We start from the raw sequence: 26620 nt of genomic DNA, 5'->3' as shown, positions 1-26620 counted from the left end.
TGTTTTTAAATTTTATACAAATGTCTTAGCCAGGGTTCCTCCACGTGAAAGCCAATGACTGGTACCTTCTGAGTGAGGTCCTACTTCCATTTAGAAGCAGGGAAGAAAATAAATGGTAGAATGCTGGAATTCCAGAAATTTGATATGACAAAGACAGCTTGCATGATAACGTAAGAGTTCTCTCTATAAGAGACTTTTTCATGCCTCTCAGTGGCTTTTCTTCTTCCCCGAAATGGCAACATGAGTCCCACTACAGACACAATTGAAGGTGACCTTACCTTTGAAATCACATCCTGCATCTCACTCCTGGGGTAAAATGTGCCGTCGTCATAGCGGAATCTATACAGCGTCTGCTCTGGCTTGAACTGATGCTTATCAGTAACTAGAAACATGGAAATGTTACAGCAGGATAGTGGCAAGTTAAATCATTATGGAAAACAAGTTTACTGAATACATAATGACCATTTATAAAAAGCTTCTGATTCCCCAACAAAGTAATGTCGATCCAATATTTTCAACAGTAAAATCTGTAAGGTTTTCTCCTTTACTACATTGAAACATTCCTTAAGACTCGATTGAGGTGAATAATAAACAGGCCAGTGTGGTAGTACTCTACCTATAATCCTACAACTAAGGAGGCCGAGGCAGGAGGATTGCTGAACAAAGACCAGCCTAACCTATCTAGTGAGTTTGAAGCCACCCTGGGCTACAAACTATGTCAGCATGGACTACAGAGCAAGACATTGCCTCACAAAATAAAATAAACTAAATTTAATTTAATAGAAAAGAGTAGATACCTAGATAATAAGCAAGTTATTTGTTTATTCTATCGTCAATCTTAGAAGTGAATATTTGCTTGAATCTATTTTATCATATGGTGGTTGGGCCAAGATCACAGAAACACCAATCCAAGTGTCTTGTATTCAGACCTCCAGAGATGACTGAATATTTTCAATATGGAATAGACTCCAAAATTTTATGTCCTGTATTACACTGAGAAGCACTTTCTTTTAGTATGTCACTTGTTTCCTTTTTTCTTTCATTCTTTTTTCTTCCTCTTTCTCAATGAAAAATAAGAATGGCTAGCCTTCTGTGTCATCTATAGGATAAATTTTTCACTTCTCAAAGCTCTAATAATCTGGAATAATGGTTTCTGTGGTGAACACTAACAAATGCTTAAGGAATCAATGCAAATCCTTCTCAAACTCTTCAAAAGAAAGGAAGGGAGGGAAAAAGGAAGGAAGGGAGGGAGGGGAGGGAGGGGAGGGAGGGAGGGAGGCGAAGAAAGAAAGGAAAAAGAAAGAATAGTTCCAAACTCAGTTTATGAAGCCAAATGAGGATACCACTATGAAATAAAATCACAGTTTAATATCACTAATAAACAGAGCTGCAAAATTCAGCAGCAAAACACTACAAAGCTGTGAAGAAGGGTTCCTGGGAGAGGCTGTGCTTGCAGAGGCTAAGGGAAGCAGTGATATGGGGAGGATGGAATGTTGCAGGTCCAGAGCCTAATTACAGGTTAGCTTGAGACATTCCCTGCCTTAAATGGCCATTTCTTGCCTACCTCTGTGCAGGATCCTTGTAGTAACTGATAAAATCCTCTTGGAAAGTATAAATAGACTTCCACTCACACTAGACATCTGGTCGCTCTCTCTCTCTCTCTCTCTCTCTCTCTCTCTCTCTCTCTCTCTCTCTCTCTCTCCTAACTGTCTTTTAAACAGATGGCTCATTCAACTTTACTTTGAGAATTGTTTTTGCAAAAGTACAGCTGGAAACACAGACTCAATAACTAGAGTATTTAGCACCCATCTCTTCTTTAAATGGAATTAATCTCTTAATGTGAAATTGCATAATTGGGTTTCTTGGCCCAAGTTTTGGAGAATTAGAAACATTTTTAATGGTTTCTTTTCATAAAACATGCTAGATTCCAAATGTGACTTTAGAGTCGATCAAATCCTGACTGCAGTATAATAAGCCTGGGCCCCTGAATTCAACAGTAACAAATGCAAAAATACTGAGACACAGCTCTCAGGGTTATATTTCTCAGCAAAAAGAATTAACCGGGCTATAAATACAATTGTTCAAAACAGATTTTATTCCTTCTAATTTAAATATTTGAAGAATTCTTGCATTTCAGATTTGAAAATAATTTTAACAAAAATAGATTTAGTATTTTCACTTCAATACTCTGTTACTGGACCAGAAAAATAATTCAGTGGAGAAAGACACCTGTTAAGAAGACCAAAACCCTGAGTTCAGTCCCTGGAACTCATAAGGTGGAAGGAGAGAACTAATTCCCAAAAGTTGTCACCTTACCTCCAAATGTGTGCCAAGCCATGTAGATACACAAAAATAACTAAATATGAAAACTCTTTTTAAAGAAACCATTTCAAATATGCATATATTTACATCAAACTGACCTAATTTCTCCCCTCTCCCCATATCACCTCCAAACTCCATGTGTTCTTTTGCTGAGGTTTTATTGTGACCTCCTGAGTCCACTTAATGCTGTCTGTGTGTTCATAGACATAGGAGCATCTACTGGAGCATAAAGAAGCCTTTCAGGGTTCAAATCCCTGAAGAGAACTGATTTGATCAGTGCATATTGTAAACATAACTTAAATATCACACTATATATCACATAAATATATACAATTACTGTGTGTTGATTAAAATGTTTTATGAATTAAAGATACAATGTAATACACACATAAGAAAATCCAAATGTATCCTTGAGCTTGGGTTAGAGGATATGAAAGACTAAAAGCATCTGTATCAACATCTTCTCACTCCTACTTCAAGTTGCTGTATGGTTTAAACATGAATGGTTCCTCACAGGCTCATTACTTGAATTCTTAGTCCCCAGATAGTAGCACTATTTTGGAAGTTTCTGGAAACTGGTAGGGCTAGGTAGAGTCCAAGATTATTGGGAGGCAGATTCTTGAGGTTTTATTATCCCTGACTGTTTCTTGTCTGTCTTTCCTCTCTTTCCTGACTGGCCACAAGACAAACACTTCTCCTCTGCCCCATGTTTCCATCACCATAATGTGCTACTCAAATGAAAGGGGCCAAACGACCATGTGACCCTCTGAGTCCACGAGCCAAAGTAAAACCTTGTTTTAAATTGCTTATGGTGGTTGTTTTGGTCACAGCAAAAGGTAACTATTACAACTGCCACCTGGGGCTTTCTATCACACCAGATAATGCGTATGATGCTTTAGATAATGTGTATTACTGAATCGAGTATAAAGTGATATACAATATTGTTGCAATTTACAATAAAAGAATCCTGCACCAGCCCAGAATGGAGTATAATAAAAGTTTCTTTATTTTGGGGTAGACTCACAGAAAAAGCAGTGATAATCAGTCCTTTGTGAGAGCAGGGAACTGGAACCTAATCCAGCAGCCAAGGGGCCACACACACTTTTACATCTGCATGTACTCATGTGACCACATCCAAAGTGGCCCAGTATCTTAAAACCTATTGGCTGAAGGAGTTCCCATAGCATTATATGAAAGTCTCAGCCATTTGCTTAAAGTATGATAATTCTTTTATTCATTTAGCATGTAATTACTGAGTATCTAAACATGTTAGGCATAAAAAGCACAATATATATGGCTCATGTGTTAGTGTTGACTACATCTTGAGTAGAAGCCAGCATAGGTTAAAGAAGACAAAGAGATAATTAATAACCAAAGAAACAAAATAAGATTGAAATTTCAGACAGTGATAACCACATGGAAATAATCCAATGTTTACAAACACTTTTTGCACACGCATGATTACCCGAGTTCAATTCCCACACAGATGGTGGACAGTTTGAACCAACTCCAGAAAGTTATTCTCTGATCAGCACACGTGTACAGACACACATACTAATTATAAGTTCAAAACTCAGGAGAATTTCAAATTCCAAAATTAACATGTTAAAATGGCAGACTGGATGGAAGGACTTCTAAAAGTCAGAGGATCACAGAAAAGATGACTCATGAATGCAGGGAATTTCGTTCTTTTATCTCCTACAGTACTGCCATTTTAGCACCTAGAAATGGCCCCTACTTTTATGGGAAACTGATAAGCAACTGCTGAATGAGAGAAGCGAGAGTACAGATCCCAAATAAGTGTTACCTTTGTGTATGGAAAAATGTAGAGGGCTAGGGTGGGCACGGTGGAGCCGGTCAAGCTGGTTAGGTGCCCAATTAGAGAAGAAATCGAGTGTCCCACTATGCAGAGTGACTCAGACCTTTGTGAAATAGTTAAACCATAGAAAGAACTCTGGACTCGAGTCATGAGAAGTCAGGGAAAGCAATGAAAATAGATGATACCTTCCTCTGCTGTCTGTTATAAAGGAGAGAAGAAATAATGGAGACTCAAGGTGCAGGGATCCTGGGAAGGAGAGCACTGTCTACTTAGAGGGCTGATGCCCAACCTCTAGAGGGTGTCACCAGTCACAGGGGGCCCAGCCAGAGTGATGGAGAAAACTCATGAGGATTTGCTTTGTTTGTACCCCACTGTGGGTTAGGGAGAACATGACTGCAAAACTTCCTTGGTCAAATAGCCACAGTTTAGTTGGCTCTTGTCTTTTCTGCCCCACCCACTTTTCACATTAGAGATCCTCATCACCACTCTTTCCTTGTTCTTGGTGTTGCGAGCCCGACTGGCTGCTCCCCAAGTGCTTTACTGTAGTCTGATGCCTATGCCAACCCTAACTCTTCACCACTCTAGCCTCTTCTGAATGAAACGTCTCGGTCAGGCAGAGCAGAGAGCTCAGCAGAGTCCAATCTCTTCGTCCAATATAGCCAAACACTGATTACATAAGCTCTGTCAGCTTCCCCAGCCTCTCAGGAGAGCCAACTCTCTTCAAATCTGTGCATCCACCCAGCTTCAAAGGATCCTTGTTCTGTTAGCTCCAGGTCAAGCTCAGCCTTCTGGCAGGCCTGTGTGCTGCAGCCTTTAACCTTTCAGACTCTACAGTGCTACAGTCATGCTCTGAGACGGAGCTCTAACCATGCCTTCATGTGAAGACATGCACCAGCTCCTGACCGTCAGTACACAGCCAGTGGGTGCCCTGCTGATGTTAGGTGTCTTCCTACTAGTCCCTCACAGGATGCTGATTCATAGGGCTCACAATGTACCCACATGAGAGCCTATTGTAGTTCCGTAAGTGGCCACCATGAAAGCTTTTCCTACTCTAACAGTGTGGCATCATTTTCTCAGAAGGGATGCCCCTTCTGCTGTTTTAAGTTCTATTCGTCTGCCAGGCGGTGGTGGCGCACGCCTTTAATCCCAGCACTTGGGAGGCAGAAGCAGGCGGATCTCTGTGAGTTCGAGACCAGCCTGGTCTACAAGAGTTAGTTCCAGGACAGGCTCCAAAAAAAACACAGAGAAACCCTGTCTCGAAAAACCAAAAATAAATAAATAAATAAAGTTCTATTCGTCTGCAATGCCCATCACTAATGCCACGGCACCCATCAGGCAGTCTCACATTCTAGTCAGAATTAGGCATCTTGCCTACCACAATCTGGTACTTATTAGTATTCTGGCTTTTGTCTGTGCAGTGGCTGGACATTTTAAAGAATGACAACTTGTATAACCTTAAAGTCATGATACACCGTTCTTTACACGTTGGAAGCACTAAAAAAATAAGCATGCTTTGAAATGAAAAATTGTACATGAAACAGATGTGGGATTCAAACACAGGTCATGGGTGAACACACAAAGAAAGTAAATTAATGAAATAATCACCGTGGTGGATGATCCCATTTTCTAACAATGCTTGTCCCAGGTGAACACCTTCTTCAGGCCTGTGAATCTCCCCAATTTCCAGCAACCATGACACAAATTCACTGCAAGGGAAAGAATGGAACTGATAAAGTCTGCGTCTTCCTGGGAAGTCTGTCTGGTCCACATATCACACAGCAGCTATGAAAGGAATCTTAAATACACAGCACCAATTTCAAGACATCCAGCAGGTTTTTCCCCTTTCCCCACAGGCACAGAGTTCACAATCACATAAATCCTATTTGCTCTCAGACACTGCACTCACTAAATAACGGTACTTGGGGATGCCCCTCTTTCCCAAAGACATCATTCAAATATGGATTTAATTAAAAGATGATGCCCCCCCCCCAAAACAAATAGTCGTGGTTATCACTGAGATAAATATACAATAAATACAGACAATTTGAAACTAAAATATTCTCATATTTATACTTAAGAACTATAATACCTGAACATTTACATAAACAAATAAATATGTTTTAGAATCATTTTTCTTCTTTATACTCAGGCCAGAGAATTGAAACTATGGTCACCAACCAAACACATTATTTTCCATTTATCCCACAGGTGACAAACACCTTATATCAAATAATCAAGGGGCACAAAATTCTCCAAGTAGGTTGTTTACCTTAAGAAACACATATTAAGGCAGAAAAGTAGATAGGGGGCTTTCATTTTTTTCATTAAATAAGAGTCATACAAAAGAAAGACATACATAAGAGAAAGAGCAAAAGAAGATAATTTAAGACAATAAAAAAGAAAAGGTTTAAGAATGTAAAATACCATGTTACAAATGAGAACATCACTATCATGGTGGTACTACAGGATTGCTTGGGACGAGGTACGTCAGCACAGGGTCTGATACACAATGGGCTCTTAGAAGGCCAGTGGATCGAACTGGTTCATATAAAACCAAAGCATAATTCTTCATTCTGATTTTCCCTACTTCATTAAATGCCTAACTTAGATGAGAAAAGGAGCTGATTTAAGCATGTGAAATGGTGATTTTTTTTTAACATGGGAGTGACGTCAGAAAGGAAATTCACAAGAGGCTTTATCAATGAAGCAAAGATCACCTATAACTAAGTTGTATGCCAATAAAAACTGCTGAGAAGCCAAAACTTGCAGCAACTCTCTTACAAGTAGACATATCACCATGGGAACCCTCAAGTTACACCCATGGAATTATCGCAAGAGATGCCATGCTTGTGGTGCCTGATGGATCTTTTACGTATGTCAGATCTGCTTTCCTTCATACTAGGTATCATCCAAAGGGTGTTGACGGAGCACAGGTACAGAGCTTCGGTAATATCTTTAGGCAACTGTGGCCCCCTGCCACCCAAGAGGATGCTCCCTCTTAATAAGAGAGCCAATTCTGGCCTTCTTTAAGTGGGATATTTGAGAGGAAATAAGAGAAGCAAGATGGAAGAGAGGTAGCACCACATGACAGAATGTGGATTAATATAAATGGGTTAATTTAAGTTATAAAAGCTAGTTGAGACAAGCCTAAAGGCCAAGTTTTCATAACTAATAATAAGTTCTCGTGTCATTATTTGAGGGATGGCTATTCGAAAATAGTCTAACAGGAAAACTTACTTCACTTCAGTCTGAAGTCTCCTTGTCTACAGTTCAGATGTGGTCATATACTATCTCCTGGTAGCTAGTTACAGGATATCATGAGAGTTACAAATTCACCAACTCCATGGATCAAAGGGAAATAGAAACTAAACTATCCCAAACCATTGTGCTAACCAATGGAAGTGTCAGGAGCTGAACAAAGATGATTGATCATAGTCTGATCTTCACTATAACTCCAGGGAACTGCGGACCGACTTCAGCATTCTCTAACTAGATGGATGTGTCAAGCTCCTTAATCCATAGTTTTTGCTTCTTTAAATAACTACAGAAGCATGGATTACTGGATTCAAAACTATTCACAGAAAGAAGCAAGACTAGAGCCTGGCCTACGAAGACCCAGCTGAAGCAGTTACCCTTCCCATTCAGAGAGCCTCTGGTACCCAAACAGCACACAGTCTCAGGTTCTAGGCCCCTCACATGACAATCTATTAGATTCTTTACCTATACCCCGTTTCTCTGACTCCAGCTGTATGAATTCTGGCTAAGCAGAAGTTAGATTGTCTTCTCTCTACCCTCCAATATCCCTTCATTTTATGGATTCATGCCCAATGCTAGTTCTCAGACCCTGCCTCTGCCACATCAAGTCCATCATCCTGGCCCCAACAGGCATACCGCCAGCCTGACACTCCTTGCCCAAACACAAGCTCTAATTCCCCCTGATAACAAGGCTATTAGCAATTGTGGGGGTCAATGATGACAAATGGGTGGCTCAAGGGGCTATCCGTGACCCTGCATCATTGACCATTACCTCATATCTCTCTGTCTAGAAAATGCCAAATATGAGTAAGGATTAAAAACTGCTAAGGATAACATTCTTAAAACACAAATCACATGAAATAGACGATACACCCAGGAGACTAAGCTTACCTTCCAAGGAAGCACTTGGGGAATGTAGTCAGTTTTCTTTTTCTGTCTTTGATCAGATTTCCCTGTTGGCACATCATTTTATACAGTTTCTCACCCTGCTCAGAGATCATTACCCAGGTGTCTTGCTCCATGCCCAATTTTAAGCCTATCAAAAATGAAATAATAAACACCACGTTAACTAAAAGCTTTCATCTATTCGCTCATAACCTCATTAAGCCAGCCCTTACTGCCACATCTACCATCAGCTAGACACACATTGGTTCTAATGCGGCAACCCTTTAATATAGTTCCTCATGTTGTGGTGATCCCCCAACCATAAAATGATTTTTGTTGCTACTTCATCAATGTAATTTTTCTACTGTTATGAACTGTAATGAACTGTACTGCAAATATCTGTGTTTTCCGATGGTCTTAGGTGACCCCTGAGAAAGGCTTATTTGACCCCCAAAGGGTGCTAGCCACAGGTTGATAACCACTGAGTAGATAGTGTAGGTTTGAGCTCTATAGAAGTGAGGCCAGTTTCTAAGAAATTCATAGCATCCTAGTGAGACTGACCAGGCTATATTCCAGTGTGTGAGGCACCCCTGCAAGGATGTGCCCCAAGGACACATGGTTTCGCCAGTGGAGGAAGGGCAAATGAGATTTGCTTTACTATGCTTGCGGTCCATCCCGGAGGGGACTCCCGCTTTCTGTAGTAGGAGAGGCTCATTGAGCACATCTCACCTTTGTCAGAGAAATGCTATAAAATTGTTCACAAGAAGACCATGTTTAAATGCAACATTGTGAATCCTTATTTCTAAGAAAGAATCTTACAAGAGCCACTAAAACTGAGCAATCCAAGGCATAGAGTCCTGAGGTTTAGATGAGACTACAGGTGCCCTGTGGGGTGTGGCAATGTCCTGGTAGAGCTAAATCACTTAGTTCCTCAGGTACTAGGGAGACAGCAATGTATTCTACGAAATAAGATTTTTATGAAGTTTTATGTGAAAAGAGCACGTACTATGGGAAAGAAAGTTCTGTCGCTTTGTAGGTTGCCTAGAGGGCAGAGTCTGGAACAGAGCAGTGGCTACTTACAGATATGACAGAGAGGGGAATCAGGATGCCTTCCAGGTTTCAAAAGGAAAGGAAAGCAGAGATGCATTTTAGGCAAACTGCCAAGTAGAAAGAAGTCCACTGAACCCTGACAATGTCAAGGAAAGTCTGGGGGTCAGCATGGCTGGTGAGTAGGAGACGAAGAGAGAAGACAAGGCCGGGCACAAAGAAGCACACAAGTAAAGGACAGAAGTCCCAGACATGAGGATGGATAAGCTGGGCAGAGAATATAGGTCAAGGAAGCCAGAATGAAAGCTAAAATCCTGCAACCATTCACAGCCAGTGGATGGGGCAGCGGGAACCACTGCAGAAGAAATGCTTGAATTGCGTTTTAGTCGTCAAACCAAAAAATTTGATACTAAAATTCTGTGATTTTTACAACCTAAGAACTATTAACATTTATCAGTAGAAATGAATAATTAGATAAGGATAGAGCCTGATAAAACAAATATCATCAGAGATTTTATAGAACATGGATATTTTTTGTTTTCAGTATTTTAAGCTTGGACAGGTCATAACCATTTGGGTAAGTAGGGGTCAACCTGAGGGAAAGCTGTTTTCCTAAATGGCATTCACAAAGCACAAGAGCTCCCCTTTTCTGCACCCACCTTTCCGGCGTTCTCTTTCTTTCAAAATAGCTTCAAACCATTCATGCTTTTCTTCAGCGCTTTTTGCCATGCACACAAACCATTTATTTTTTGCTGTGTTATGTATCTTCCACCCATTCATAACAATGTGCCCACTGCTGTGAAAATCCGCTGCAAAGAAGTCAAGAGCAATAACTAAAGAGCAGTTTGTGTTACATCAGCATGACCATCCAACTGGTGAGAGCACGAAAGCCAGGAAATAAAAAATATAGTGTGGCTATATGCACAATACTCATATACTATACACATGAAAATTAGGGAAATAGTTTGGTATATTTAGTGCTCATTAATGGAACATACATACCTAACTCACAGGGCTGATATGTTACATGTAATTAAATACTACAATTTAACATTCATTTTAACCATGCCCAAATATATTAGTAAATTTTTCAAAGTAATAAAATAAGAAACGTTTAAGCATTTTTCCATAATCAAACAATCAAGATATTAAGTTAACCTTATCTTTATAATGCTGCCTGAAAATATATTCTATGTTTCAGAATAAAGAAAGTCTTACTGAACAGATCAATTTCTATTTTTTTTTTAATGAATGTTGCATGGAGATAAAGTCAGCGAACAGAATGTGTGTATACAAGGAAGACACAACAAACAGAAACATATGCCTGCCAGTCTGTTGCTGCTGCACCAGAATGGGATGTCCTCTTTGTACACACACCATTCCACACAGTAAAAGCAGGGAGACTCAGTGACATAATAGCTGCTTACTAGCCAGTCACTCCACCAAGCGAAGATTCCAAGAAGGAGAAATAAATGGTGGCAGCCCGACTCAGCATCAGCACCAACCAAAGTAACACCATTTGTCTCCCTGAACATCCTAGGCAGCAACAGCAGGTACACTGAACCAGCCACACATGAGAGAGGGTTAGGGAACACCCAAGTGGCACCTGGCTTGGCATCTCTTCTCCAAAGCCACCTATTGTATTGTTTTGAGAGGAAGTAGATATTCTTGATGGCCATTTCTTTCTTATTAATGGCAAACCACCCCATTATCTTCTGTTAAGTGAATGATCCCCAAAATATATTCTCAACCTGGTTACATCTACATCAGCCAAATTAGATCAAACATTGATCTGCATTTTAGATATGTATAGTAAGCCTACAGAAAGCAAGTTTTCATCATACAGAATCTTAATATTTTGGCTTTTTTTTCTATTTGTTTGTTTTTCAAGACAGGGTTTCTCTGTATAGCCCTGGATACCCTGGAATTCACTCTGTAAACCAGGCTGGCCTTGAATTCACAGAGATATACCTGCCTCTGCCTTCTGAGCGCTGGGATTAAAGTTGTGCACCACCAATGCCTGGCTCAGAATCTCAAATTTTTAAAATTAGCTTTTGGGTTTTCTCATTTTTACATACCTATGTTCATATTCAATTAAAAACAGCAGAACCTCAAAGTCCATGGAAGATTATGGATTAGCTTTTATTAGTTATGGATTAATTTTTATATTCAAGAGACTATAAAAATGACTTTATAATTACGCTATACTTTTTACTAAAAAAATTTTAATGAACTAGTGAAAATGAAACCAAAGCAATTTTTTCTATTAAAAGTAATTGCAACTCCTTCTTGTTAGTTGTCACCTGACAAGGTCCTTACACATGAACCTTGCTCTGTTGCTTAAAGACCCCACATTCCCACCTACATTATCTTCCCTATAATCACACTTCAGAGAACGACATTTACAAAGGGCATGTTAGGTCAACATGAGAAAGAAATACTGGGTCTATTTTAAAACAAGCACAGCATATTCTTCTCACAAACAATAGTAAAATCACTTACTACTCTGCTTCTCAAGCTGGAAAGAATCAATCTGCCCAAGTAGCACAACCATTGCTCTACAAGTAGTGTTCGGAAAAATCAGATTGTACCAAAGGACTTTAAACAAATTAGCTTGTGTGGGCAGGCAAGCACACATCATGGATGTTTGAGTGCCTGCTAAGACCAGAAGAGGAAGCCAGATAGATCCCCTGAACCTGTACTTAACACAGTTATAACTGGAGTTATAGTTACAGCATGCATGTTGGAAACCCAACTTGAGTTCTCCTGAAGAGTAGCAAGTGATCTTAATGGCTGAACCATCTCTCCAGCTCCATTTCATGTGATTTTAAATGGAAGAATAATGATACTCCATTTAAAGTTCAGATGAGAATTGTTTTCTATTGTGTTTTTAATGTAGCATTTGTAATTTTAAATATATCCACACATAAGGAGCCTCAAACTGAGTACACATATTTCATAATACAATTAGCATATATCTTACAAAATAAGCAGTTGCTTCTCATTTTCTTTAAAATACAATACTACGTAAGTAGCTATACAACCACAGCACACTGTTCAAAATATTCACTGTAATAAACTTATCTATAAAGATCGTTCTCACTAAGACCAAGGAAAAGGTCAATGGTGTTGTTTCTTTAGTGAGTTTTGTTTGGTTTTGATTTGATGGTTGCTAGGGATCCAACTCAAGGCCTCTTTAATGCTAAGTGTGCACTCTGTCACTGAGATATACCCTTAGGCTCTTTTTCCTATTTAATAATTAAAAATATCATCAAATGAAATAACAATTGGGTGATTAACCCAGAATTTAATAAGCTTCAATGGACCTGAACTAATTTTTGAAGATGTCCAAAAGAGAATGGAATTTAAACTCCTACTCATTAAATGCGGAATGTTCAAGTTCAAAAATTCACACTATCTGATTACTTATAAAACCAGAAATGTTCAAGGGCCAAACCCAAACCAGCCATGAATGACTTTGAAGCCACGTGAGCAGAGAATTCCTTCCAGAGCCATAACAAACCTCAGTGAACACAGTGGTCGTCATTTAATAACACTTTCATTTCAGCAAGCTGAAAAATATCCAACTACTGTACGTACACACAAGCTAGGAAATGGGCGAATCACCAAAGTGATTGTCCAAAATATCAAATACTAATAATGATATCTCCATAAGACATTCAATGCTCACTCTGATGATCAACAGTGAATGTTTCAATCCTAAGGAAAAATTTGAAAACCACTACCCATTCATAGGAATACTTAACATGAAGAAAATTAGTTTTGAAACAAATCTTTGATTCTATCAAATAATGCAAGAAAGAATTCTGACATCTAACACAATGCAGGACATTACTTAGAACAAAAAAAAAGACTCAAATATCCATTTAAAACTATAACAAATTGCTCATCTCTTAACTGTTTGAATACTCAAATTTTTAAATAACATAAAAAATTAAGGGTATCAGAAAAAATTATGCATTTGCAGTCTAGTTAACATTGTAAATCTGTTATATTTTTATTAGGGATGTATTCAGGGCACTGAGATGGCTCAGAAGGTGAAAAGTGTTTGCTACACAATCCTCACTTCCTGAGCTCAATCTCTAGAACTGACAGAAGAGAGAAGCTGACTTCTGAAGGTTGGACTCTGACGCCACATGCATGCCCTACTCACAGGCACATCATACACATGGAATAATAATATCATTAATAATAACAACAATAATCTGTATTTAAAAGCAAAGCTTAATATTACAGTAATATACTCAATACCTTAAGATGGTTCTAAATATTTATGTAGAAATAATGGTTGCAAAAATCTCTATTTTATTTATTTATTTTTAATTTTTAAATTGATTTTATTAGCTATACATTTTTCTCTGCTCTCCTCCCTTCCTCTCCCCTCCCTTTCTATCCTCTCCCATCGTCCCCATGCTCCCAATTTCCTCAGGAGATGTTGTCTTTTTCTATTCCCCATGTAGATTAGATCCATGTATGTCTCTCTTAGGGTCCTCTTTGTTGTCTAGGTTCTCTGGGATTGTGGATTGTAGGCTGGTTTTCTTTGCTTTATGTCTAAAAGCCACTTATGAGTGAGTACATATGATGTTTACCCACTCCTGACCCGGGGAGGTAGTGACGGAAAATAACACTATAGGACTCTTTCAAGGCTCTGTATTTGGAATGAGTGCACTTTAAAGTCTCTATTTTAAAATGATTGGACTTTTAAAAAATATCTGAGACAAAACAGAGCAGTAATGCACTACCTGCCCATCCTACCTGGGGAACTAGGTTTGACACCCACCACAGCACAAAGCAAAACAAAACAACTGGACAAGTATCCTAAGACTAAAAATTGCCAGTCTTATCTCATTCAAATTTTATCACTATACTAAAACCTGTTGTTTGCCCATTGAACTAGAAATCACACTTTTAAAAAGTCAACAGCCTTCATTCATTCTTTCTGCCAAACCACATAAATACACCAGTTTGTAAAAGAGATTTCAAACGTACTATGAAAGTTGATCCCGGGAATCTCAGTCATATTCCTACTATTGCTTTTAACGTTGTTATTTAATAACATCATAAACAAACAAACAGCCCATAGCAGTAATCCTCTAGAAGGAACTAAACTAAAGCCACTGAAATCCAGAAAATGGGTGAAGGGCAATCTCGCCTCAGACCAAACTATTGACATCCTCACTCAACATGGAAAATAATGTGAAGACAATTATTCAAACGTTTTCACTTTGGAAGGACATACTATCAACTCTTCCATGCTGTAGTATAACCATAATAGAATACAAGTCATTAAATATTATAAACAATTTATCATAGCTATTCCTAAGTGGTTGAGAACTTAGTTCGGCAGCAGGGCTTCTGCCTGACAAGTGAAAGGCCCTGGGCTTAGGAGAATAATTGAGTTATATTTTGCATGTCAATCAAAAGCTAAGTTAGTCTTACACCAAACACAATTATATCTTCAGCAAGTTTTGATTCAAGTCAGTGTAATTAGGTGTCTGAGAGCTTCTGCATTTTCTAGAAAGCACTTTGCCTACACCTTGTATATAACAATCCGAAATGTGACTAGAATTCAAGTAAAATAAAACGCTTTCCCACTTAATTTTCCATCAGAAATTCCAGGCATGCTCGAAACTTTATCTCCACCCCTTCCATTTTGATCTAGATATAGTTGTTGAGTTGGTGTGGATGACTGCAGATAAGCCTGATAATATTTTCCATTCCTCATCTTACCCAGTGTTCTCACACGGAAAGTACTTGGCGGGGGACATGCTCAGTTTGGCACGGAGTTTCGGGAACATAGGGTCTCATTTAAAATCTTAGCTCATTGAAAGGAAACGAAAGGAATTACCAAGGAAATAAAAGAAGAAGAAGAAAGTTGAGGTAACACGCGAATGGCTTGTGGAAAGAAGAAACCACCGCACCAAGTGCACTTACCTGTACCATCATCCACATTTTCCACTTCCATCACCTCAGTATTGATCCGGCCTCGAAAAATGTACCGATGTCCATCTGTGGATGCCTTGCTATTCTTCAGCCGTCTGAAACAAATGAAACCGCAAAGCTTTTGTTACTACACTTAATGCAAGACGGTATATTTTAAAAAAATTCTTTGAAAAATGTCTCCGATTGGTCAATATCATAAAAAGTTGGGGGCAGCTGATTTTATTCAATCTTCGCATTCACAGTGGTGCTGGTGGGTTGCTATGCAGGCTGGGAGGAGGGAGATTTGTGAAGCAGGATCTCATGTAAACTAAGCAAACCTAAAATAAGCTATATAGTACAGGATGACCTTGAACTCCTGATCCTCCTGCTTCCCTTTCCAAATGCTAAGATGACAGATGTGTATGACCATAGCCTGTTTCTTGATACTGGGGATCTAACCCAGGCTTCCTGCTTGCTATAAAATTACTCCACCAAGTGAGCTACATCTTCATCCCCTTATATATGAATTTATACAGGCAGACAGACAGATAAATAGATAAACAGACAAACAGATAGAGCAAGCTTTAGGCTAAAGACTGTATAGCAGCGGTGATATAATCACACACATTTCCTCAACATAGGACTTCAACACTGTCAAACCCAACTGACAGATAATGAAAGTCAGTGATTTTAACGCCACACTTGAGTTTGAGAATTCAAAAATCACATCCTTGATTCTCAATTTTAGGTAACTGACAATTTCCAGTTTTTTCAAGACCTGCTAAGGAAACTCAATTAGTTCTTCTGATTCCTCGTCAGAGAAACTAGCCTGCTGGAAGCTCATAAGTCAAGCAATACTCAGCTGCAAGACTATGTTTCTTGAGGGCTGGAGATGACTCATCCTTAAGACGATCTGCTTCTCTGCAGAAGAACTGCTTTCAATTCCCAAGACCTGCATGGTTCCTCACAACCTCTGTCATTCCAGCTCCAGACAATCTGGCACCCTCTTCTGGCCTCACCGGGCACTAAGCACACACAAAGTGTACATGCAGATAAAACACTTAGACACATAAAAAGAAATAACTCTTTAAAAACATGTTTTTGTATTATTTCTATGATATGATCATGGTATAACTGTTTAACAAGTCCTTTACTACATTTGCAATACTTCTAAAAGTATCATTTACTTATATAATAATCTACATTTTTAAACTGAAAAATACCTAACAAAGTAAGAGCTCCACCCAGGTCTACAGATAAACTTGTAACAGGGAATTCCAGTTACATATTGGGACAATCAAGTAGGGGAAAGTTGTTTTTCTTCTAAGCAGTAAAGAATCTCCAAAAAATATTCAAAATTAAAATTCACTCAAGTCAATCAACAGACTTTAATTGGCATAGCTTTTAATCTGACTCAACAACGGAAGTCTGCCTGGAATTTGATCCTTATCATCTTGAGTTAGAACAGCTAGCCATTTCTGTCCACTAATTTATCCCTGTCTCCTCTCCTCTAAGGCCTGACCTTCCCCGAGGGAGCAGGAGGACACTGGAAGCTGTCTCCATATTCTTCCCCCTCCCATGCCTCCTTCCGTGGAAAACACAGCACAGCTGGCTTTTCTTTCCTAACCCCCATCTGCAGTCAGCAGTCCTTCATGACGGCTAAAACTGACTAACGAATTCATCTGACCAGAGAGCCTGTAGCCCCTAACCAGCACCAACCCACACTCCTCAAGTCCACTTGGACAGCAATCTCTATATGCACTCTGCTACAATTCCTTTTTAAATCTCATTAATCAGAAACTCGGGCCAGGGAACCTATGAAAATCTTAATGCTAGAATGTCAGACATTCATATACATATTAGGTTCACATTATATATTTACTACAGATATTTTCTAAGCAATAAATATTTAATTATGTAAAAGTTTTCCTGTGTTTAACAATTATAATAAAATTTTCTATCATTTCATCATTTGTATGCTTATGTTATATATATTAGTATGTATAATTATGTTATGTAAACAGGTGACTGTATGTTTTACAAGACAGAAAACAGGACCATGATATCATGAAAGGACATCTCTTGGAAACTGGAATCCTTTCTTTCAACCGCTGTCACATGTAAATGGCTTAATATAATTGAAGAGAGTTTTGGTCATAGAAAAAACAATTGTGGCTACTTACACATACACTAACATGAAACACACACATATACACACACACACATACTCATATGCATGCAAAACATTCACATACATACAGCACATACTCCTAATACAAAAATCACACAGATAACACACACTCTTAGCCTATACATACAGATACAACACATATACTCACATACATACATATTCACATAACACATTAACAAGCATGCACACACACAAATACACATTCTCTTATATACACACAGAAAGACTACATACGACATGTGCACAAAAGAATGATCCATCATGGGGTCCTATTTTTATTTTTAAGTATTTATTTATTTATTATGTATACAACATTCTGTCTGTGTCTATGCCTGCAGGCCAGAAGAGGGCACCAGACCCCATTACAGATGGTTGTGAGCCACCATGTGGTTGCTGGGAATTGAACTCAGGACCTTTGGTAGAGCAGGCAATGCTCTTAACCTCCAAGCCATCTCTCTAGCCCTGGGTCCTATTTTTAAAGCTATTAATTTTATTTATGTACCATTTTGAATTTTGAACAGGTTTTATATCTTGCATGGTGACATTGAGTTGTAATATGTAAATCTAACCAGTAGTTGAAATTGGCACATCTTTAATTTCTCAAGAAAAATGACCCTACATGAAAATTCAGACCAATTTTGTCCCATGTGATGGAACTGCACCTTTGTATGCGTTCATTACATCATTACTGTCGTCTGACTGTGTTTTACGCTACCAGAACTAATGTCAGACAGTAGCAAAAAGCTGCAAAGCATGCTAAAGTCCAGTGATAGGAAAAGACGTAACAAACCGTGATTAACTGAATAGGATAGAGCCAACCAATAGGATACTGTGAAGCAGTTAATAGATGAATAAACTATTGCTATATGGAACTGAATATACATTTAAGAAACTATCGACCAGAAAAGATAAATAGGAATATCTAAATATACTTTGACACTATCTTTGAAAGTTACCAAGTAAAACTATGTACAATCTTATTCATTGGCATTACATGCTATACCGTAAATCATTTTTACCCTATTCTTTACTAATACTCCATAGCATTAAAAGAATCCCGAGAGGAGATGGTTAATTTAACACATCGCTTTTCAAGAAGGCGAGTGGAGAATTGAAATGAATGCACTGAGTCCCTGGTTCTCGTGATTACAATATTATAGGACTGGAAGGAGGCTCAGGTTGCTCTGCTCTCAAAGTAGCTCTAGATCTCTAAGGCCTATGCTAAGATGAAGCCTGTAAATAGACTTGGATGCCCTGGTTAAAGGAACAGATGGTTCATGCACAGGCTTCTCTAATTTTGGAGTAAAGAGGATATCTGTTTGGTTGAGCCATTGCCAATCTTCCTAATGCTGCAACCCTTTGATACAGTTTCTTATATTGTGGTGACCCCCAACCTATAATTATTTTATTGCTACTTTATAATTATAATTTTTCTACTGGTAGGAATCATGGTGTAAATGTATGTAATCTGACACACAGGTTATCTGATAAGTGACCCCCAAAGGGCTGAGACCCACAGATTGAGAGCCGCTCATCTGCTGATCTCCATTGGTAACCACTGTGCACTCCATGCTGTGCATTCGCTAAGGATATCTGCTGTACACATAGTAGGGTTTTACCCCAGTAAAACTTCTCGGTTGATTTCTACAAGACTGTAAGACCACAGAACACAAGCATTTTCTACACTGACATTCATTTTCCAAAAGCTCCAGATATGATGACCACATATATAAGCGTTCAGGTTGGGATAACTAAAATGGAGGCTCAAATGTCCTAACTGTTGGTGCTAACGAGCTCTGCCTACAGGCATGGGGCTGATGGCCTAAGTGTAACAGGGAAGGGAATGTGGGTCCAAAGTTCTCAATATGCCAACCACACGAATTGTGGAAAAAAATGATGAGAGGAGACTGGAAAGGGATCAAAGCTAAAGCTGAGATGAGGTGAGCTGTGAGCGGTGAACGGGAAGATGGATAAACTGAATCTCACATTGCTGAGACTCCTGCAGATACGGGAGGAAATGGCTCAGAAGCAGAATTAGGTCAGAGAGAAATACACCAGCATCTCCCACAGATAGGCCTCTCCTTGAGAGAGCTGTGGGGGAGTGAGCAAGGGGTGCATACCCAGGTCAGCACACATCGAGCAGGCAGAGAAAGCAGGCAAGGGGAGCTGGGGTGAAATGGGTTATAGGCAGGATGAGTTCTGGGATTCCTGCACAAATGGGGAGCCTGTGAGATGGGAGAAAGTATTTCCAGAGTGTGACTTTATTGACAAGCTTACCTGTGTTTTCTTTTGCAGTACACCAACAGATTATCAAACAGAAAAAACACCCGTTCTTGAATATTTCCAGAAGAAATTTTCATTAAGACTCCCCACATCAGCATCTCTGTGCAGGTGTCGGTAATGTTGGATCCCTGGGTGAGGAAAAGAAAAGATGTATTGTCTGATTACCTGATTTCTATAGTCTTTGTAGTGCTGGGATCAATGAAGCGCAGCAGAAAGCCAGACAAGCACACTGTGCCACAACTAAAGCCCTGATGGGATGTTTGTGTGCAATTATTCGCTTCGAAATTTCACTTGTTTTTATTAATGTGCACACAGGACGTCAAACGAGTTACACTGAATGGCTTCTCCCTCCCATCAGTCCTCAGGGCAGTCTACAGAGAGACTCTGGGTCTACCTAAGACAACTGAAGCTATAACAACAGCCATGCTAAAACAGAAGCCGGGGGAGCTCAGGAGGCCTAGGCCCTACACAAAGAACTATAGACAACTAAAGAGTGCTGGGGTGTGGTGTGGGAAATAGTATTCCCTCATTAAGAGCACAATAATTGGTCATCCAATATCAAACATTCAGCCCTGAACACTCAGGTGTAACAGGGGAAGAAAACACACACACACACACACATACATACACACACACACACACACACACATGGATGCAATAACCACAATGAAAAAAAGAAGTAAACCATGAACTTCAAAGACAACAAATAGGGGTATATGAGAGGATTTGGAACCAGGGAAGGGAAGGGGGAATGACATAATTACACTATAATCACAAACATAAAGATTAAAAATGACTAAATTATTAGCGTGTATCAATTTAAAGATCGACTCTAATTACAGAGAAGAGGGGAAAAATAAATAAAAACAGAAAAATGGGCTGGAGGATTGCTTAGTGGGTGAGAGCTTCCTGCCCAGCACCCAAGCCAGGTGGCTTTAACTCCAGTTACAGGGGATCCAACGCCTCTGGCTAATTCCTAAGAAGCAGTTGCCTTGAGAGGAGAAGTACAGTCAGAGAGAAGCAGCCATCCCCAGGCTTCAACAGAGAATAGCTCTGTACACCACCACGGGACTCCGACAGGAGCTGTGTCTGTTCTCGCTGCCTGCTAACACTTCAGTCTGTTTGCTAGCCAGCACTGGCTGCATTGAGTCAGATTCAAGAGACCACCACAACAACAAGGAGCACAAGTTTTTAGTGGATCTCTCTGTCTGGTCTCTGCAGCAAGAATATTTCAGTTTTAAATGTATCTGGCTTCTTTTAAACTGAAAGCAAATCACTGGTGCTTGTGTATATCAATGTTTCTATCTTGTGGTTTTGCAATTCAATATTCAGAGCATTAACTGCAGTTTCATATTTCCACAATAATTACTGGTATAGGTCTTAGAGTCAACTAAAACAATAAAGTTAAATGAAAACTCAAATCTATAATACAAAATTTCTAAACAGGATATTAATGAAGAGAATGTGTTTTTATGTTTACTTGATTATCCATGTTACAAACATATGTAATCTTAGGAGAGCTCTTCTTTAAGCTTCTTTTCATTCTGACAGTTTACATACATATGTAAGCCTTCATACAGCTTGATCCTCCATCATGTGTTCACTGAGCACAAATTACCGTGAACGTGAACATAGGTTTCAGTTCTATAGTGTGATTTCCAACTACTTACTTATAATTAGTAGTATCCTTATCTTAGGAATGACCAGAGTAAAATTATCATATAATAAAAGGATACTTCTCAAGTTGATTATATAAGTTACCCTCAAAATAGTATGGAAAGGGCATTTTCCAGCAGAAATTTCACAAAAGGCACAGAATACAATCTCTTTAAACTACCCTTACTGTAACACACAGTAGCCTAGTACAAAGGGTCGCTGCCATGTTATCTTACTTAGACTGTTAAATAAGTATTCCATGTACATAATCCAATTTACATATTCAGACGCCAGTAAATATTTCCACATGACATAAAGCCTAAAAATGTATTCCCTGACCTGTTGTTTATAAAATAATTAAAAGCATTTTATATAAAATTGACCTAACAACTCATTCAAAGTGTTCTAGGGTAGCAAAGTCATCAGACACTTTTCTTCTTTCAGGAGCTATGGCAGTCTGCCTTTCAAACTGCCTTTTAACAGTACTGAGTGTCCCTTCAATAGTGAAGAATGTCACTTAGCCTGGCGAGTATTTTACCTTTTACAATCAAGGCCAATATTTAATTCTAAACACTTACCTATTCCCTACCAAATAGGCATTTAGTTCTTGAACAACTGTGAATAGGCACTTTCTCCAGAATAGTAACGTCACATTTTGAACATCTCTACATGTCAAGCAATATGCTAGATATTTTCTCCAGGCATAAGTTTCTACAAAGATGTACTTCCTGTGATATTAAACTATTAATTAGCTAATTGACTCCCACTGAAATTAAGCTATGTTATCAGTCCTCCCTTCTTTCTGTATGTCAATCACAAAAGACTAAAGAGAAACTATAAAATCTTGGAGTACATGAAAGAGGATGAACTCTTTAAAAACTCCCCAAACTCACGCAATGCCTTGGCCAAGACCCATCAAAGACAGTCCCACTCACACTGAAGAAGCTGACTAGCTTGGTGAGATGGGGGCTTAGCACATGGATCCTTTCAGGATGCTGGAACTTCATGAGCCCTCTGGATACTCTCACAGAGAGAAACCTCTTAAAAACAGGGAGTCAAGTACAACATGAAAAACACCACAGGATAATCATCTAAAATTGCTAGAAAATATATATACCACACAGAAGATGCATCTGATTCATCCTTCTGGGTTTCACACTGTAACTTCAATAGTTTAATGTAAGGCTAAATCAAATGAATAATATACTCATTTTACCAGGAAAACGTCCCCAAGATTCCCACATTTAATGAAATCTTATGTGGATTCATTTTTCATGCCCCTTTTCCGAAAATACTTATTCTCAAATAAGAGGAACTACTCCTAACAGTTCTACCTCAAGGTAGAAGATACTCTATTTATCAAGTTACCTCGAGGGGAAACAGAACAGTCTCACTGGCAGCTTCTGGAAGATTCAAACTCAAGAAGTAATAAGAGAACATAGCTTCAAGTCAATTGCAAACTAAATCAAATGTAACTAGCAACCAGATTCTAGCGTCAAGGACTGATTTCAAAACAGCCATGTAGAGCTGGGAACATGCCTTTGATATTAGGAGTCAAATCTGAGTCATCATTAATAAACCCAGTTTACATAGCAATTTCCAAATCAGCCTGGACCACGACATGAGATTATTTGTCAGAAACAAAAAAAAAAAAAAAAAAAAAAAAAAAAAAAAAAAAAAAAAAAACAACAGCAAAATTTAAAATTGTATTTTCAAATGTGAAAAGAAATCAAGAAATGTCACATTTTCCTTCTGTTTCTTTCCTTTTTTAAAATAAAACAACCTTCATCATTTGCCCCCAACCATTCCAAATTAATGATTCCCTCTCTTATATTTTATTGGGATTTTCCTCACATTTGCGAGACTACTTCCAAATAAACCCGTCAAGGATTTTAAGCTGAATTACTAAACAATGCCATGCTATTGATTTATCCAAACACTTCAGTGTGAATCTAGAACCTAAAGCATAAACCACATAACTGAGCCACCGAAATCAAGCTGGAACTCAGAATGAGTTCTAGGGAATGAGTCGACAACTCTGATTAATCTCCTGGTGAATTTCTTGTTTGAAATATATTAGCTGTTGACATATGAGTTCAGTAAGCCTGGTAGATTACTTGGAGATTCTCAGCTTATGGCTGCATTTCATTGACTCATTATCAAAATACAGTAGGCACTGCCATTCTCCCGGGAACTAGTATAACAAACGGCTCTGAAAAGAAGTATAACATCAAAGATGAACAAGCAAAACATGACACCTTCTCGGTCTTAGTTATTGCATAAGTGCTGAGAAAACCCTAATTTCTTTAATGAACTTACAGCCAAACAGCAGGTAGGAAGCAAAGCACCTTCTAAGAATCAGCTATATTTTTCCTAGTTGCCAATTTGCAAACCTAAACTTTAGCTTATTGTTTTGAGAAAGTGGGCAAATTAAACTGTCCTAACTTATAAGTCGACAAAAAGGGAGTAATAATTTTAGGAAATGTTCACACTCACAGCCACAGTCGAGGCTAAGCCCCCAGAGGCTCGTGTCCTGAGTCTTAGTATGACAATGTTGAGGTGGTAGAGTCTTTAAGGACAGGTGAGTAGGGAATGAAATTAGGTCAGGACACTGACCTCACAAAATATGAAGGAGATCTTATGGGACCAGGTCGGTTTCTATGAGAATGAATTACTAACGGGGATTCTGGTCCTTCCCCTGCACCTCTACTTTACAGATGACTTAACTCCTTTTCATGCATGCCCAACATGTCCTGTCATCTACTCTGAAGCTCTCACGGCCCTGCCAGATACTTCTGATATACTCTTGGATGAAGCATAATTAATAAAAACTCAGAGACAGATATTGGGGTTCAACCTGAAGACCAGAAAAGAAAAGAAGCCAGCCATTGGCTCTTACCTTGACCTCAGTTCAAAATGGCAATTCTGCCTCAGGAATCTCAAAAGGAGACTGAGACAGAGAGCTATTTCCGCCCATTTTAAAATCCTTGCTAGGGCTGGGATTAAAGGCATGCACTACCCAGTTTCTATGACAAACTAGTGTGACTATTGGGATTAAAGGTGTGTGTCACTACTACCTGGTCTATAAAGATGAACAGAGGGGCTATTTGACTCTCTGATCTTTAGGCAAACTTTATTTATTAAAAATACAAATGAAATGCCACTACAGTTGGATGCCCCAGATCATGAGTTAAGTAATCAAGCTTAGGTATTCCTTCAGGCACGTACACTAGCAGCTCAGTATTTCCCCAGTGGTGACCGGACGATCATCAGGGAAGGACCTCTATCTTCCCATGACTGAATTAATCCAAATAAGATTACAACTGTCTTAGATTGCTATACTGAGTTTTAAATGGAGTGCTAAAAGATTTCTTAAAAATTATTAGAGCCTATTCTCTTTAGCTAGGGCTTGATAAGACTGTCCGAAAGAATGGTTGCCCCCAAATCATTTTCAAGTCTGACCCTGTAGCTTTTCTATTGGTGATATGACCTACACAGTTTCTGTAATATTAACTTTAATTTGAAAAGTCCATGGCTGTTCTAGTTATAGGTACTACTGGTATGATGACACATCACAACCCAAAGCAAGTTGGGGAGGAGAGGGTTTATTCAGCCTGTACTTCCACATTATCGTTGATCATTGAAGGAAGTCAGGACAGGAACTCAAGCAAGGCAGAAACCTGGAGGCAGGAGCTGATGCAGAGCCCACCGAGGGGTACTGCTTACTGGCTTGCTCGGGCCTGCTTTCTTATAGAACCCAGGACCACTAGTAGAGGGATGGAACCACCCACAATAAGTTGGGCCCTTCCCTACCAATCCTTACAATGCCCTATCGGCTTGCCTGCTTACAACATGATCTTCTGGAGACGTGCTCTCAGTTGAGGTTCCTTCCTCTCAGTGACTATGGCTTGCGTCACGCTGACAGAAAACTAGATAGCACAATGGCTTAGATTCGTATAACCTTAAGTAATTGTGATGTTTAATCTGCATTGTCAACTTGACTGGATTTGAAATCACACCTCTAGCATGTCTGTGAAGGCATTTCCAGAAGTTTAACTGAGAACGAAAGACACATCTGGACTGTGGGAGCAGCACCTCACAGGCTGAGGTCTTGGGCTACATGAAAGGGGGAACACAGCTAAGCACCAGCTCATGCTTCTCTGTCTGCTCCCTGAGGACACAATGTGACCGTCACCTTAGTGTCCTGCCACCGTGCCCTCCACGTCATGATGCCCTTGCTTCAAGTTGCTTTCACCAAGCATTTTGTCAAAGTACTAAGTATCTAATAGAGCAATATAGTAGCCATCACTAGCTGAGTTCATCTATTATGAAAATAGGAAATTCTTAAGGATAAAATCTGACGGAAACTTCAGAATACTGTATCATATTTACAGAGCTCTCACAGTATTCAAAGCTTGCCCTCTCACCCTCCTTGCACCCCTGAAATCACCCACACTATCTACAATGGAAGCCTGATGTATTGCCCCAGAGGAAAAAATAACTCGCAGGAGCCCAGACTAAACCCCAAGTCTCCTTAAAAGCTATCCCTTTCTTTCCTCGTTATTTCATATGATTTGAGAACAAAAAATTTCAACTATTTATGTAAATTCTACCTACACACCATTATAAATGATCATTTATTATCACAAAGTTCTAGGTGGGCAAATTATTTGTGAGAATTTATTATAAAACCAAAACCTCTTGCAGGGCAGTGATGGTGATGTCTTTAGTCCCAGCACTCAGGAGGCAGAGGCAGAGGCAGAGGCAGGTGAATCCCTGAGTTGAACTATCCTGGTCTACAGAGCAAGTACCGGGATAGTCGGGGCTATATAGAGAAACCCTGTCTCAAAAAAAAACAAAAACTAATAAACAAAAGCAAAACATTTCTTTGATTGATGGGACAGTGTGACCCCGGATAAGTGAATGAGAAGAATTTCCACCCAAAGTTAGAAATAGTGCAAATTCATCCCTTGTGAGGCATAGGTGCTATTCAGGGCAGGAATGCTATGTCCTTGAGGGGTTCATGAGAGACCTGCAATAGTTTCACAAGAAGCTCCTTCTTAGCATTTACCCCAAGTTTCTAACTACAAAAACCCTACAAGAGACTCTGCCACCTTTGAGTGTCATCGTTCCACCTACAACAGAACTTGGATCGTCCTAACCGCACAAGAGTATCAACATTTATCAGCAACTACTACCAACAATCGGGAGTACCTCTT

At 39.2% G+C, this 26620-nt stretch overlaps 1 protein-coding gene across 1 annotated transcript in view; it reads right to left on the bottom strand.

The window, feature by feature from the left end:
- Positions 1–26620, bottom strand: part of Prex2 (phosphatidylinositol-3,4,5-trisphosphate dependent Rac exchange factor 2) — a 283473-nt gene that overhangs the window by 164552 nt on the left and 92301 nt on the right. The window contains exons 7-12 of the mRNA XM_057790240.1: positions 19740–19873; positions 15284–15387; positions 9988–10137; positions 8288–8432; positions 5747–5847; positions 279–382 (exon numbers count right to left, since the gene is read on the bottom strand). Coding sequence (XP_057646223.1) covers positions 279–382; positions 5747–5847; positions 8288–8432; positions 9988–10137; positions 15284–15387; positions 19740–19873 — 738 coding nt within the window. The remainder of the gene's footprint in view (positions 1–278; positions 383–5746; positions 5848–8287; positions 8433–9987; positions 10138–15283; positions 15388–19739; positions 19874–26620) is intronic.

This window comes from Chionomys nivalis, chromosome 16 (genome assembly GCF_950005125.1).
Source record: "Chionomys nivalis chromosome 16, mChiNiv1.1, whole genome shotgun sequence".
Taxonomy (NCBI): Eukaryota; Metazoa; Chordata; class Mammalia; order Rodentia; family Cricetidae; genus Chionomys; species Chionomys nivalis.
Note: the sequence above shows the minus strand (reverse complement) of the source record. Positions and strands in the feature narration are given on the sequence as shown.